Source organism: Rhodnius prolixus, unplaced genomic scaffold (assembly GCF_049639745.1).
Source record: "Rhodnius prolixus isolate KJV_2025 unplaced genomic scaffold, Rpr scaffold_2, whole genome shotgun sequence".
Classification (NCBI taxonomy): Eukaryota; Metazoa; Arthropoda; class Insecta; order Hemiptera; family Reduviidae; genus Rhodnius; species Rhodnius prolixus.
Genome location: NW_027411592.1, coordinates 1009438 through 1023411, shown reverse-complemented (window position 1 = coordinate 1023411; position 13974 = coordinate 1009438). Strand labels below are relative to the sequence as shown.

General features: G+C 38.2%; 1 protein-coding gene across 1 annotated transcript; it reads left to right on the top strand.

Moving 5' to 3' along the window:
- The first annotated feature begins 1436 nt into the window (after positions 1-1436).
- Positions 1437-12878, top strand: LOC141448711 (GTP-binding protein Di-Ras2). The gene is made up of 6 exons (XM_074117249.1): positions 1437-2256; positions 6771-6904; positions 8347-8488; positions 8586-8753; positions 11024-11209; positions 12596-12878. Exons 3-6 carry the CDS (start codon positions 8351-8353, stop codon positions 12698-12700), a joined length of 597 nt encoding a protein of 198 aa, XP_073973350.1. The 5' UTR covers positions 1437-2256; positions 6771-6904; positions 8347-8350; the 3' UTR covers positions 12701-12878.
- The last annotated feature ends 1096 nt before the right edge of the window (positions 12879-13974 follow it).

Sequence of the window (13974 nt, the reverse complement as noted above, 5' to 3'; positions counted from 1 at the left end):
CTGTAAGAGGAAGTCCTGTGAGTGATCGCACCAGTTTTTGAATAACTGCCTCAGCTTTGGTTCTCTACGTCCTACTGCAGAAACAAAACAAGTCTGAACGTTCTCGGACTACATCAAGTGCCGATAAGACCTCATGCAAATGCGCAGTTCTCCATTTCTCTGACATTCACAGCTGAAAGGCCCTAAATTACTAAAAATAAAAGTTTTACATTTCTAAAATTACTGCACCAACTTCAGCAGGAGTGGTTTTCGAGAAAATGTGATCACCAACGGAATGACATTTCTGGTCAGTCGATTATCTGGACATTTGGAATTTTAGTTTCCTATTTGATTCTCATTACGTGGGGGTGGGACAATACAATATCCAAAAATAGCACTTTAGAAGCATGCCTCCCCCTGTTTCTTAGAAGTGCCCCTTAATCGAATTGCCATAGAACAGTGTCTCTAATAAAAGCTATAAATCTTCATGGCACTCCAACTTTAGATTGAATCATAAGACGCTGTTTTTGGGTGAAATCTTGAAAACAACGCAGTAAAGCAGTATTTCCTGTAGGCTGATTGCAGCTCCTCTGGTGCTAACCAAGCGAAATAGCAAATTTATTTCTCCACAGACCAATTTGTAAATACTTTATTGTCTCCACGATCTTAAGACGGGTACCTCCGGTGAAATCGGCACGACTACAATACTCTTTCATTACTTGGTAGTAAATATAATATATTCCCTTCTGAACGAACCATAACTCAGCTTAAGACGTAATACGACGTGCAAGAGAGAATGCAGCAAAGTGCTGCAGTATAACGTGCGTTCAGTGAACTAGCTGTGGGAAGGGGACTGCGCAATCGATTGGTTGTGCGTTGCCTTGGTGACAGCTAGGACTGCACACTAGTGGGTCGATGGGTTACGCTAGTCAACCAACATTCACAATGTTCCATTGATGCCTGGCCAGTGAATGACTCCAGCCACACTAGGCCACCACCATTATTAATAGAATAAGAATTAGCAGCAAAGATTGTGGCGGCACTGTCATCAAAATTGGGCAATATATTTAGTAATAGCAAGGTAGTGGAGAGGTTACACTTCACCGCGACCTGGGGAGCCCTAGGTGCACAAGGTCACAGTTACAAGGTTACCGGAGTCCTTGTTAGGCCGGACAACTGATAGCCACGTAGTCTTCAGCCCTTTTAATCGTAGGCGCGCATGACCTACAGCAACAGTTTGATGGTGGTCAGTGCTCCATTGCATCAATTACTTGCAAGAGTCCTTCTAAAATAACAACTCACATTTTACAACAGAATTAATTTTGAACGGAATTCAACAGAGAAGCCTGGAAAGGAAAATGCATTACTTCCGTTTTTCTCGCCTTCCGGAGAGAACACTGTCCGGTGGGGGACATGTCCGTTACGAGAGAACACTGTTCGGTCGCTTATAACCTGGAATGTTGATGGCCTTAAATTATAAAAACAAGATACGACACCTTTTCATTAGCTTACATCATACTCAGCAGTCTTAGGCAATTTCCTTTAAACTCAATAGTTTTACTAAGAACTAGTTCCATTTCAGTATTAAATTTCTCACTTTAAAGGTGCCATTTTCGAAAAAAATCGCTTAAAATGCAGAAATCTATCTAGTGATTTGGGACTCCCAGTGGCTGTTTTGGCCGAAAGCTAATTGTCGGATCGGATGGTGGCATCTGAACCAGATATCCAATTGGAACTGCTACCGAATTTCCATTTTGGGTTTAGCTGGCCACAGACCCACTCATGAACATACCACTCTATTGCACTTGGGGAGGGGGTATTTGCGGTGAAAACGTGAGACTATCGCATGACTTCCTGTTCCCTAAGAGGAAATTAAAAAAAAAAAGAAGAAAAATCACATGTATTGAAAGCGCTTCGGGTTAGATGACATTTGGCAACGGTTGGCTGTGAGGACGCGCGGCGGCGCGTGGGAGCAGACCGCCCTGGCGCACCGCCTCCAAGTGAGCGAGCCTGTGAACCAGCCTAGTCAATATGGCGCCACTGTGCTGAGATGGCCAGCCGATAGAGGAGCCGTGTCACAGTTGCTGCTGCTCTTTATTTACCATCCTCTTGTTCGCAGAAATAGTCAGCCTAATAGTGCAGCACATTGTCGGAACACCCTATTGGAGATGAGTGCGGAGTCAGTGGTGTTGAAATAACAAGCCACAGGTACGACGGCTCTTCAGTTCCAACACTCGGACGATCGATTCAGTAAACAGTGCCAGCTCTGCCTTACAAGTAAACTATGCCATTTCTATTTTATGTTTATTTAGCAACTAATACTATTTTCTATAGTTTTATTTCTGTTTTACCAATTATTTTCATAGTGTAATTAATATTATCTAAACTATGTTACTAAAATAGAGTGCAGCTAACCACTATTATTGATCTAACACAAAGACATCGTCTCTGTTTTCATTCCTGTTTGTTGGGCACACCAACGTAGTAGAGATCAAAACTATCAATAGTTTTGGTAATAGTGCGGACACTATCATCACCTCCGTTTCCTGCCATACTCAGGCATCTAACTTTAAACTCTTGGGTTTCTAAAGCCGGTCATGACTAGAGTATTCGGCTGATATCTTGTTCAGCGGAGGTTTCTACTTCAAACACGGCGTCATTTTAAATACCACTTTTTTTTTCTGACGTTCGCCATAGCTTCCTCTCCTCAGCGGAAATACTCGTGGTTGACTCTGCATTGTCCATCTTGTTCAATGTTGTGAATTTTTTGTGTAGAAGGTGGGCGGATATCGCAGCCCTCTCAGGATCCTCTAGGGTCTAATATTCTCCTGGAAGGTGGTTAATCCAAGTGCAACTCCACATGAAATCCTTCCAGTTCGACGAAGCCCCGGTGTACAGTTACACTTCCGGTCTACTCATTTTCCTCCAATTGGGTCATTAGGTACTTAAAAGAATGATCCAACTACATCAGGCTAGGACAGCTTTCGGCTGAATGAGTTTCAAATGAAAATGATAGACCTAATTTGCGCAGGGTGAGTCCAGTTTAAAGAAACATCGCAAATAAGTGGAATATTTAGCGAAAATAGCACTTCTGCTCAACCCATTATTTCTGAGACGCTCAAAAATCGACAACTGCCAAACCCAATTCTTGGAAACGGTGACAAAAAGTACAAGAAAGCGTTTATTACGCGCATTTTCAGCAAATTAGGGAATTTTTAACAACTTCTTTAGCGCGGGTGGTAAAACGGTAAATTAACCAGAATTGGCTCTTTAGAGAGAAGCAAAAATATTCATCCCTTTCCCTGAAAACCCTCTTAAAATTTATTTTCGCAGAATGAAGTGCTTAGATAACCGAGAAAATGTAACTTAGGAGGGAAGCTAGACCATCCTCGCTCGCTTAAATGCACTAACAGATGTTTTTTGTCCGAAGAAATGTTTCAAAAAGTTGGAGAAGGCCGTGGCAGCCCTAACATCATTGAAGGCGTTACAAAAAAAACTGCAGAGCAAATCCGCTCATCGATAACTTCCTGTCGGCTCCTATGAAATTTAAAGTTCAAACTTCCTGCGGTAGTACCCACTCTCCTAAGGCGGAGGAAAAATCACCCGCGGGGGCGGACATGAACAAAAGCTGCTGAGCACCCCCACAGGACTTCCGGTTATCGTGGATTTACGTAATGCAAATTCCTTGAAACATAGAATTTATACTACTAAAACACTTCTACTGCAATACTACATATTCATGGAACATTCTCAAGGAAAAAGAGTAAAATAGCATTTTTGGTCGGTCAGGCGAACATTTTTTTTTCAAATTTGAATTTTTTCTTAAATATTTAATCTTTATTAAAATTATACACGGGTAGATCGATGCAATACTCTGATATGGCCCATCAGTTTTCGAGTAAAAGAGTAACCACGCCCCTTGCCGAGAAATGACAAACAAGTACAAGGTATAGATCATGTAGGCACAGGGTATACCAAGTTTTGAGTCATTTTCAAGGGAATTGCAAAAAAAAAAATTAATAAATCGACTAAGTACAGGGTCCTTCCGGTGTGACTGTTTTTGATCAACACCTTGTAATCAAGTTTCATAATCAAAATATCAACATTGAACTATCGGCTTTCTGTTTTGAATAATGTGGACAGACAGATTGTAATTAGTCAAACTCAGGGGTCATCAAAAATGGCCACCACAAGAATTACAGTGTTTATTAATTATATTATAATTATTGTTTATTTATTATTATTATATTTAGCCATTTATTAATTATTTTAACTAAGTTTATCTACGCAATAAATGTAGCTGATAGAGTAAACCACATAACCCAAGCTCCAAAGGATGGGGGGTAGAGGAAATCATGGCGAGATACCACGCAGTATTTTTTGTTTTATCTGGGTCAAACATTTCGGTCACTTCCTTTATAGAAATATTAACTTTACCCTGATAACATGATCGTAGTGAGAACACGGATTGTGTGTGCGCGTGCGTAAAAGAGAGTTTAATTTTTATTTTTTGGATTGAGGGCCCCCCCCCCCCAATATTTCCGGTAAACGTTAAATTGGAAAAAGTTGAGGCGGATCGCACGTTGTAGAAGAGTCGTTTTTAGAAGACAACAAATGTCCCGCCAGTATTGGGTAAGATGGCTACAGTACGTCAGAAATATACGTCACACTGGCAGTCTGACGTCACACTGGTTTAAACAAAACATTTGTCTTCATTTAGCATCAGGCTCGTAGTCTAATAGGTTCACACTGTCTCTACTACATTAGTCAATTTAAATACATTTTCTGACCTTGAGAGGCTTACGTTTTCAAAAAGGAGTTTTCACTGATCGATAGTGGAAATTAGGTGTTCTGGAGAGCAGAACTTGAGTACAGGCGTGCCTTACAATGATTTATTTAATTCACTAAACTTCGCTAAGTTTAGCCTAATAGTCGTACTATAGTCATTAAATCCCCACAGCGCAGGAAGTGCGCGGAAAACTTACTTTTTACTTAAAGTACTTTTTCTTTTTCTTTCTTCGTAAACTGCACGTTACGAAATAATATTTTAAAAACATCGAAAAAACAGGGTGAACCAGTAAGTAATGTCCATAGGCCTACTGTGTGTAGTACATCTAAAGTGGAGTTCAATGACGTATTGGCCAACTTCATATTTCCCACTGTTCTTGAATAACGTCACTTTAATTTTTGTTTTCTAAAATCATTACTTTTTTTGCAATAAAAATGTTATTACTCAGAAAGTTTTAGTCCGAATTCGGTTCTGGATGACACGGTTAGAAAGGCAGAGATAAATTTTCTAAAAATTGACACCATTTCGAAGCATAAGTTATTCTCCAAACAGCCTCAATCTTCCTCCTGGATACTGGAAAAATATGTGATCATCATCAGATTCCTTTTATCTTCGTACGAGAAATTACGTTTTTTTTTACAAGAAAATGTGCTCACGAGCACTCAACAGTGTTAGTTTATCAAGATGAAAAACTTGATTCATTCAAGTTTTCATTGAGAACTCTTTTAGATGGGCCAGTAGTCAAATTTTAAAGTAGGCTGTCTTAAAATAAGGAAGTCAAAGGTTACTAATTACACTTTAAACATTTACTTCTGATCACTCTGAAATACTTGAGAAAATGTTAGGAAATATTTAAAAAAGTACTATTTTTATAATAGAAAGTTAATTTGCTTAGTTCGGCAACACAATTAATCTTTCTAAATAATTTATTCAAAAAATAGAACCTTACATACATAATACTGAATTTGTTCCTTTGAGGGGAAGACATCAAAGTGTCATCAATGGAATTTTTATGGAAAAATATATGCAATAAATCTTACAAAATTCTATTAAGGACAATAAATTACAAAAAAATTGGTTGCCTTTTCAGAGATGAATCTTTAAAGTATTACTACAGCCTGTTTTTAGTATCATAACACTTTGTGACGTCAAGCCCAGGCAGTACATTATAATTAACATCCATAAAGCGATTGACAGAAAAACACAATCTGACCAAACCGACAGCCGATGTATTCTCTTGTAAGATATTTATTGCTCGTTGTTGACCCAATGTTTGCAACAGATAAACACGGACCGTTCTAATGAAACCTGTCCTAATATAACCTCCCTTTTATGCTGGCCAACATTTTTAACTGGATTGCGTAACTATAATATTTGCTGTTGGGTCCAGTATAGCACATTCAGTAACATGTACATATTGAAGCTGGAGGACTTGGGATCTTATAACGATGTTTGGTAGGAAACATTACGTCAGCTGTAGTATGTTTGTGCGAATCTATTGATATATCTTTCTAGCAACTTCTACTTGTTTCAGGGGCTTCTGCAGTGTAAATTTTAATAAAGATTTTTTTTTTAAATTGTAAACTATATTAACCACTATTTTACAATTTTTGTAGGACCTTACAATACTCTGAAATAACTGCCTAAAAGTCTTTTCACTAGAAATAAGATTTAAGTAATGTATGTGTGTGACATAATCCTTATAATATAAAATTCAGAGAGCCGTATTCGTAAAAATCTCAAGCCCAGAGACTTTCGGTTGAGAATAGAAAGAGAAGCGGAAGTAAAGCTTGAGAATTGTGTGTAGAGGAAGAGGCCGCAAATAAAGAGATATGACGAAATAAAGTATATTTTTAGATGGCATCATCCCACCTATGGTGAGCGCCTACACAACCCAGCTGGGTTCAGTGCGCCCACTTCCTCTTCCAAACTACTGAACCGCCTCAAAGGGACAGCCTCTCTCTCTTTTATAAATAAAACGATTGCTCTTTAAATATTGCAGGCCAGTCGGAGATCTTCAGAACAGTACAGCGCGAGTGGATCAACAAAGCACCATTGGCAGTTCCAGTGACCACATCGACGTCGCCAACTCTCCTGGTCAGCTCACTAAGACGGCCGGCCTCAGAGCCTAGTTAGGTACGCTCACATTTCCTTAGTGACTGCCCTTTTCGCCTCCGACACATCTATTCTCACCTCAAAACTTTCTTTAGAATGAAGATGACTTTCAAAATTATATTTCTAGAGCACAATCTCTCTTCCTGAAGTTCAAATAATAGCGGCAAAAGCTATTAAGGTAAAGTCCTCGTCGTCCATCTAGAAGATCTAATGAAGTCATGTAGAAACCTTTTTTGAAATTATTATACAATCGCTGGGAACAAATCCTAAGAAGTTGTATATTATCTTCAACACACCAATATGTTGGTTTTTCAGCCAATCGTAAGCAATAGTTGGTAAAACACAATAATAAATAATTAATATGATTTTAAATATTTACCATTGTGCAATAACGAAAGGCCGGCCTCTAATCCGGCAGAGTCTAACCCGGCTGCCATCATATTCAGAGGGCCTTCGGACCCGACAAGCTTTTGGGCTGATTCAGCCTATCTGAAGTGCAAACTTACTGACTCCTACTTACTTACTTCGATGGCTCTACAACTCGTGGTGAGTCCTGGCCTCCCCTATGAGCGTCCGCCAACCAGCTCTGTCCTGTGCTGCCGCCCTCCACTCAGAGACTCGCAACAGGCTCCCAGCGTCCGCCCTCACACCGTCTGCCCACCTCAGCCTCGGCCTACCGGCTCTCCGAGTTCGGAACAAGATCTCATCCAGAGTTTTCCTAGGTATCTCGGACTCGTCCATTCTTGCTAGGTGGCCCGCCCAGCTAAGCCTACTTAATTTAATTATTTTTATAACATCCGCCTCCGCATATAGCTCGCTAAGCTCTCTATTTTTTCGGATCCTCCAGACCTCTCCATCTTTGACTGGTCCAAATATCCTGCGGAGAATCTTTCTTTCGCAGATTAATAGCTCCCTCTCATCCTGCTTGTTTATTGTCCAGGTCTGTGATGCATATGTTAATAAACTTACTGACTCCATTTTCCAATATTTCGGCTACTTCTTGAAAACCGCTCCCACTATTAACCAGGTATATAAGCAGCGCTCTGGGTACATAGAAAACTGCAACTTTTATTTACATTACCCCTATCGTGTAAATGCTCTCTACGCTACGTCACTTGCTTAATATCAATTCGAATTTAAATTTCGAAACTGAAAAAAATTGCCTCTTCGAAAATACCACTTAAGTAAATATAATTTTTAAGCAAATCACTTTTAAGTAACTTTTTCAAATTTTTTAAAATATTTTTTATTCTATGGCACCATCTGAGATCATGGGCGCCCAGAACTTTTTACAAAAACTTGCCGAAATACTGATAGTGTTCTCTCTTTCTCAGACATCGCCGGACAATTATTTTTTTCTCAAATTAATTGATTCTATAAATGTGCGGTAATTATTGAATATTTGAGCTTTTTAACCTTGCTAAGTTTGGCTGTACTCATACCTAGACCATTTCTGCATGCAGGACGATGCCTGAACAGAGCAACGATTACAGAGTGGTTGTGTTCGGAGCAGGGGGAGTGGGCAAGTCATCCTTGGTGCTGAGGTTTGTCAAGGGCACCTTCAGAGAGAGCTACATCCCCACCATCGAGGACACCTACCGACAGGTTAGCAAACAGTTTTTGTCCAACGTCGAAGATCATTTACAAAATATTCTCTGCTCTAATAAATATTGCAAACCTTTTTTTTGGGGGGGGGGAACAGGTAATCAGCTGCAATAAGAATATCTGCACCCTGCAGATCACGGACACCACTGGCTCCCATCAGTTTCCAGCTATGCAGAGGCTCAGCATATCCAAGGGGCATGCCTTCATTCTAGTCTACTCTTGTACCTCCAGACAGTCGTTGGAAGAATTAAGGCCAATCTGGGAGGTTAGCACCTTAATATTACTTTCTAGACGGATTACTTTACTTTTCTGTATCATCGTGCTGCATGTGGGAACAATGCCAGCGAATGGAATTTTGAAATCAAGGACAAAAGTCTTCAGCATTTCTAGATACAGAAAGAATACAATTAAAAATATCAGCGTTGAGGTGGTCAGAGGGCAAAGAACTGGTTGTGCAAGTATGCGCGTTGGATGTAAAATCAACATTACTCAAAAACGATTATTCAGAAAGTTTAAATTTATATTTTGAATCGGTACCCCCAATAAGGAATAAGCTAGGTCCAAAGTCCCGCTTATTTCAACAGTATTTTTAGAAATTTAGTCAAAAATGGATCCAATAATTTTCTTCAAATTGCGTACAAGCTCATTGTGTGCGAGTTGAAATTCTTTACGAAAGAGGAGTTAAGCTTTTCTTGGAAGTAAAATGAACGATCTCATCACCTTTGGTGCACCATTAGGGATCAATATTAAGTAAAAATCCAAATTGAAGAAATTGGTTGAGCAGAAGTGAATGCAACAAGTATTCGTGAGCTATTTAATAATATCAAATAAATTGAAAAAAAGCAGATTAAAAAAATATATATTGTATATCAACTCACCTTGAACGTCACAAGCTCCAAGAAAAATAAAAAATAAGTTTTGATAAGAAGAAGCAATATAAAAACTCTGCAAGACAAAATTGCTCACATGCTTGTCAAACATTAACGCTATTTTTTTTCTAAATTTAGAATGCATCTACTTATTCATCAATAAAATGCACAGATAACATTATCAACTAAACTAACACTACAGATCTTCTGAACCTTTTAGAATACAGCTGTGCAAGAATTTATGTCTCTTTCTAAAAATACAATCCAGTCAATAAATAACACTATCTGCTTATGTTTATTTTTAAATGATTAACTATAAAATAATAATTCGTAAAGAATATTATCAGTTGGAGCAATTGCATTATGTTGAATAAGTCAGCCCTATCTTGTTTAAAGATGGCTTGCACAAGTTTCGAAACCGAAACAAGTATTTACGTTTGTTTACTAGAATGTTGAAATGAATCACAATCTTACATGAAATAAAACTGAATGACATGTAATAAAAACTTTGAAAACAATTAATATGAAAAAAGTGCAGTCATTTAAGTCACTTTACTGAAATTAACGAGTGAACCTCCATTATCAGGTTACTCTACATATGTACATATATATGTAGAAAACTAACCAACTCTTGGAGCTACAAATGAGGTCCCCCTTGCTAATAGGAAAATTTATAATGATAAAGTAAGGTAATTCTTCATTATTTTTCATATAATTTCGTTTTAGCGCAGGCTATTTCTTCGAAAGGCAGTTAAATATTTTGATAAATATACCATGTTAATTTTAAACTTTCAGATAATTTATTAATTTTTATTTTTGTCCTGTGACCTCAGCATTCTCTTCACAATTTCTGCACCTGAGTACATGTATTCTACTAAAAATGTAGAAGGTACACTACGACAATATGTTTAAATTATTGTATGCAAGAAGGAACGCTGAGAAGTTGAGTTATAAGACCAAGACCCAACAGTTAAATGGTCTTTTTAGCTTTCCCGTTTCTTGGAACCGGTCTCATGATTTACTTATCTATTTACATGATTACTGTTTTGAATTTTACATTCAGTTTGTGGTAAATGAGAATCTGTGATGTTCTTCGCACTTATTAAATATAATTTTCGAGTAACCTCTTCCAGCATCTAAATACTTTCTACTTTTAATTATGAATTCTAAGGGGATCTTAAGAGTACAATTTGAGGTTCCCAAAGTATTTTAATCCTTTTTTGAAAACTGGTCTGAAGTATTATAGAACTATACAAATGTATTTTCTTCGGAAAGGTATGTAATTTATATTTTATAATATTATGGTTCATATGGTCTTCGAAATGCCCTTATATTGTGAAAAATATGAAATTAAACGTAAAAAAGACCTGTGTGTTGAAAAATGAAAGTCTTTTATTTTAAGTTATAGAGCGAGACATATTGTAAAGATTATTTTAAAGAAGATTAGCGTTTTAGTTAGGATTTCGTGCAAGATTAACGTAAAAGCGAAATCTGGTTTGTAAAATATTAATACTGTTGCATGTGTGCAGCAACGTTCTCTGAAACACCAAAGGAGGACTGCTACCCTTCTCTTTGTTTCATAAGATGAATGAGTTTTTAATGAGACTCTTCTAATCACTGGTAAGTTTACATCAGTAGCGAATACAACAGATATCTTAATGTTCAGGTAATCCGAGAGACAAAGGGAGCCGACCTGGCGCAGATTCCCGTGATGCTGGTAGCCAACAAATGCGATGAGAATGATACCAGGGAGGTGAGCAGTGCCGAAGGCGAGGCGGAAGCACAAGCTTGGGGCTGCCATTTCATGGAGACTTCCGCCAAAACAAATCACAACGTGAAGGAGCTATTCCAGGTAATTGTGCATCCTAGTTTTTGTTTGACCGCAGACCGAGATTTAAAGGCTGTTTGTTGTTTGAGCCTTTTACGCAATACTCTGTTCCAAACTTTGGCTGCCTTCGGAAGTGTTCGAAAAGGCGAGGGCTCATCAAGAGCACATCATACGTACATTTTAAAATACTCGAAAACTAAAATACCCTATCATTTCTCTGGAGAGAACTTCCTATGTCACTCGCAATAATGCATTTCCTTGCTTTCTTGATGTTTATTGCATGCACTCCAAGTACGTTCTAAAAACACTAAATGAATACCCTTACCCCAGACTTTACACAAACAGTTCCTGATCTTGTTCTAGGCCCCCAGTTCAGTTAATGTCAATTTCAACAGTGAAGCCCTTCCATGGGATTTCCAGCCATTTTGAATTGCTCGGAAACTTAGCTGCTGGTCAGTGTGGCAAAGGAAGGAAAAGTCTCAGCTTAACAATACGAAGCCAATGTATACTGCTAGCCGGTGTCTAATTTGCGCCGGAGTGAAGAGAAAGCAGTGGTTGGCTTGGACTTACTGTATACCTGTCATTGATGGGTCCGGGAAGTATGGGCCATCAAGATCTTAACTCATGATTTTTTTTAGAAAGACACCAGAATTACCCACGTGGTTCAAAGATGAAGACGATCCGAATTTTGCTGGACAGAAAAGCGGAAAATGGTAGAAAACGTAATATATACATAAAGAGCCAGATATCTTCATTGGATATAATGAAGTCGAAGGATGTCATAGAAACACCTCTGGGCTGAGACAGGCGAAGGAGTTCATCAGAGGCTATTCGCCGAGGCTGACCGCAGAATTAATCCGTCAAGGCCGTGGGGTTATAAGGATAATTGCAGGCCTATTAACTGGCCACTTCAGGCTCAGAAAACACATGCATCGCATGGGCCTGGCAGAAGATAGCCTTTGTAGGTTCTGTCAGGAAGAAGAGGAAACGGCACTGCACGTGTTGTGTCAGTGTGAGGGACTCGTATGGCTAAGGATGTTACTTCTCGGGGAGGAAAAACCAAGGCCTGAGAGCTTTACCCAGGAGCCATTCTCCAGAATTAAGAGTCTGATTAAGCGGACGGGGTCTGGAGGGGGAGTTCTAAAGTCGGGGAGCCATAATAGATCCAATGGGGTCGCGGTGGCGCAGGCCTTAAGGGCCGCCCTAATTTAATCTAATCTAATCTAAGTCATAGAAAAGAATTTTGCCATCTCAAGTCTTTTTCCAACTAATTAGTATAATCTTCTTAATGGAGTTGTGGAGTTGTTGTTTCGCATTCATGCAAGAACCATAATTTTGAATGTGAACTATGTGAATCCATAATTTTTGGTTGTTAGTTATAAATATGACGTTTTCTTCTTTGTTTTACAGGAATTACTGAACCTGGAAAAGAACCGCAACATTTCCCTACAACTGGAGAAGAAAGGTCAGCTAAAAGGCACCAAAAAAATAAGGGAAAAGTGTAGAGTTATGTAAAAAAAAATATTAAACCTACTAAAATAAACTGGGATGATAGAATACTGCCGATGTTGCATAAGTTCACAGACCGGGTGCTGAACCGAACGAAATACTGTTGCTGCGCCAACAAAATTCAAAACCAAAGAACGACCATACACAACGCGCATTGGCTGTGATAATGATTTAAAATGGGGGGGGGGGGGGGGTAAAAAAAAAATAAATAAATAAAAAGTTGATTATAAAATGTACTGAGTTTTCTGGGGGCTTGATTAAGTGAACACGGTTCTGCCACGGTCTGTGAACTCATTTACAATCAACTTCCAATCTTTCTTAGAATTAAACTTCTATCCATCTACTGTCACACTCTCTTACTTCTCACCCATTCTAACAGTTCTTTATTCAACAGATCTTTATATAAATATAAAACAAATCAAACCAAAAATCTAGAGAAAGCTTATTTGTATTATTAGTGTAACTCCAAAAACGAACTTAAAAATGTGAACACCATATTAGTAATCACAAGTAAATATAAAAATGTTATAAACAGAGCAAGTTGTTTGTTGTACACAACTGTGTGAGAGTACAAAAAACCCAAATAATTATATTAAAGTGAAGAAAAATAAGAAATGTCCTCATAACATGTATTATCTCCCGGCAATTCTTTCTGGACTTTTCAATCAAAACATCAGCTAAAAACCTATTTAATTTTAAATAAAGCAAAAATAAAAAAACCCTATCATATCAAAAAAGTTAAAGTGATTATCTTTTACATAAAATATTATATCAGTAGGTAAAGCATGTTTTTACCTAGGAGTAGGTTAGCTTTCAGGTTTTGAATCGACACTATTCGATTAGAATCGATAGATCGATTTAGATTAACAATTTTCAAAATGGAAAAGAATCTAGTGAGGTGCTCTTGATTATTGTATATTTGATAAAAAAAAAAAAGGAAAAAAAGATGAATTTAAAATTTTTATGAAATATTCTCTTCTAAAATATTTTGTTTTTGGCGATCTACACCATGAAGATCTTTGTTGGAACAGATTACTATTAGAAAACGGACCATTCCCATAACTTTGCACCCGGGAGTTTTTACTAGACTGCCAGCTCCCAGCTTTTCCTACAGCATCCCTGGAGTATGTTACTCGTATTTGGGAGATATATTATATATACCAATAATTCTCTCAGAGTTCGTTAATTTGAGTGATTTTTAGAAGATATGGAGAGGGCGTTGTAGGAGAAGGGAGAAGGGTCTGAGATCAAGGAGGACTGTCTGTCCGTGAGCCCCATGT

Bases quoted from the DNA above. Each gene is read 5' to 3' on its own strand.
- LOC141448711 (XM_074117249.1), top strand. From the start codon at position 8,351: ATGCCTGAACAGAGCAACGATTACAGAGTGGTTGTGTTCGGAGCAGGG. The intron at 8,754-11,023 runs GTTAGCACCTTA...CTTAATGTTCAG, and splicing joins AATTAAGGCCAATCTGGGAG to GTAATCCGAGAGACAAAGGG. The intron at 11,210-12,595 runs GTAATTGTGCAT...TTTGTTTTACAG, and splicing joins ACGTGAAGGAGCTATTCCAG to GAATTACTGAACCTGGAAAA.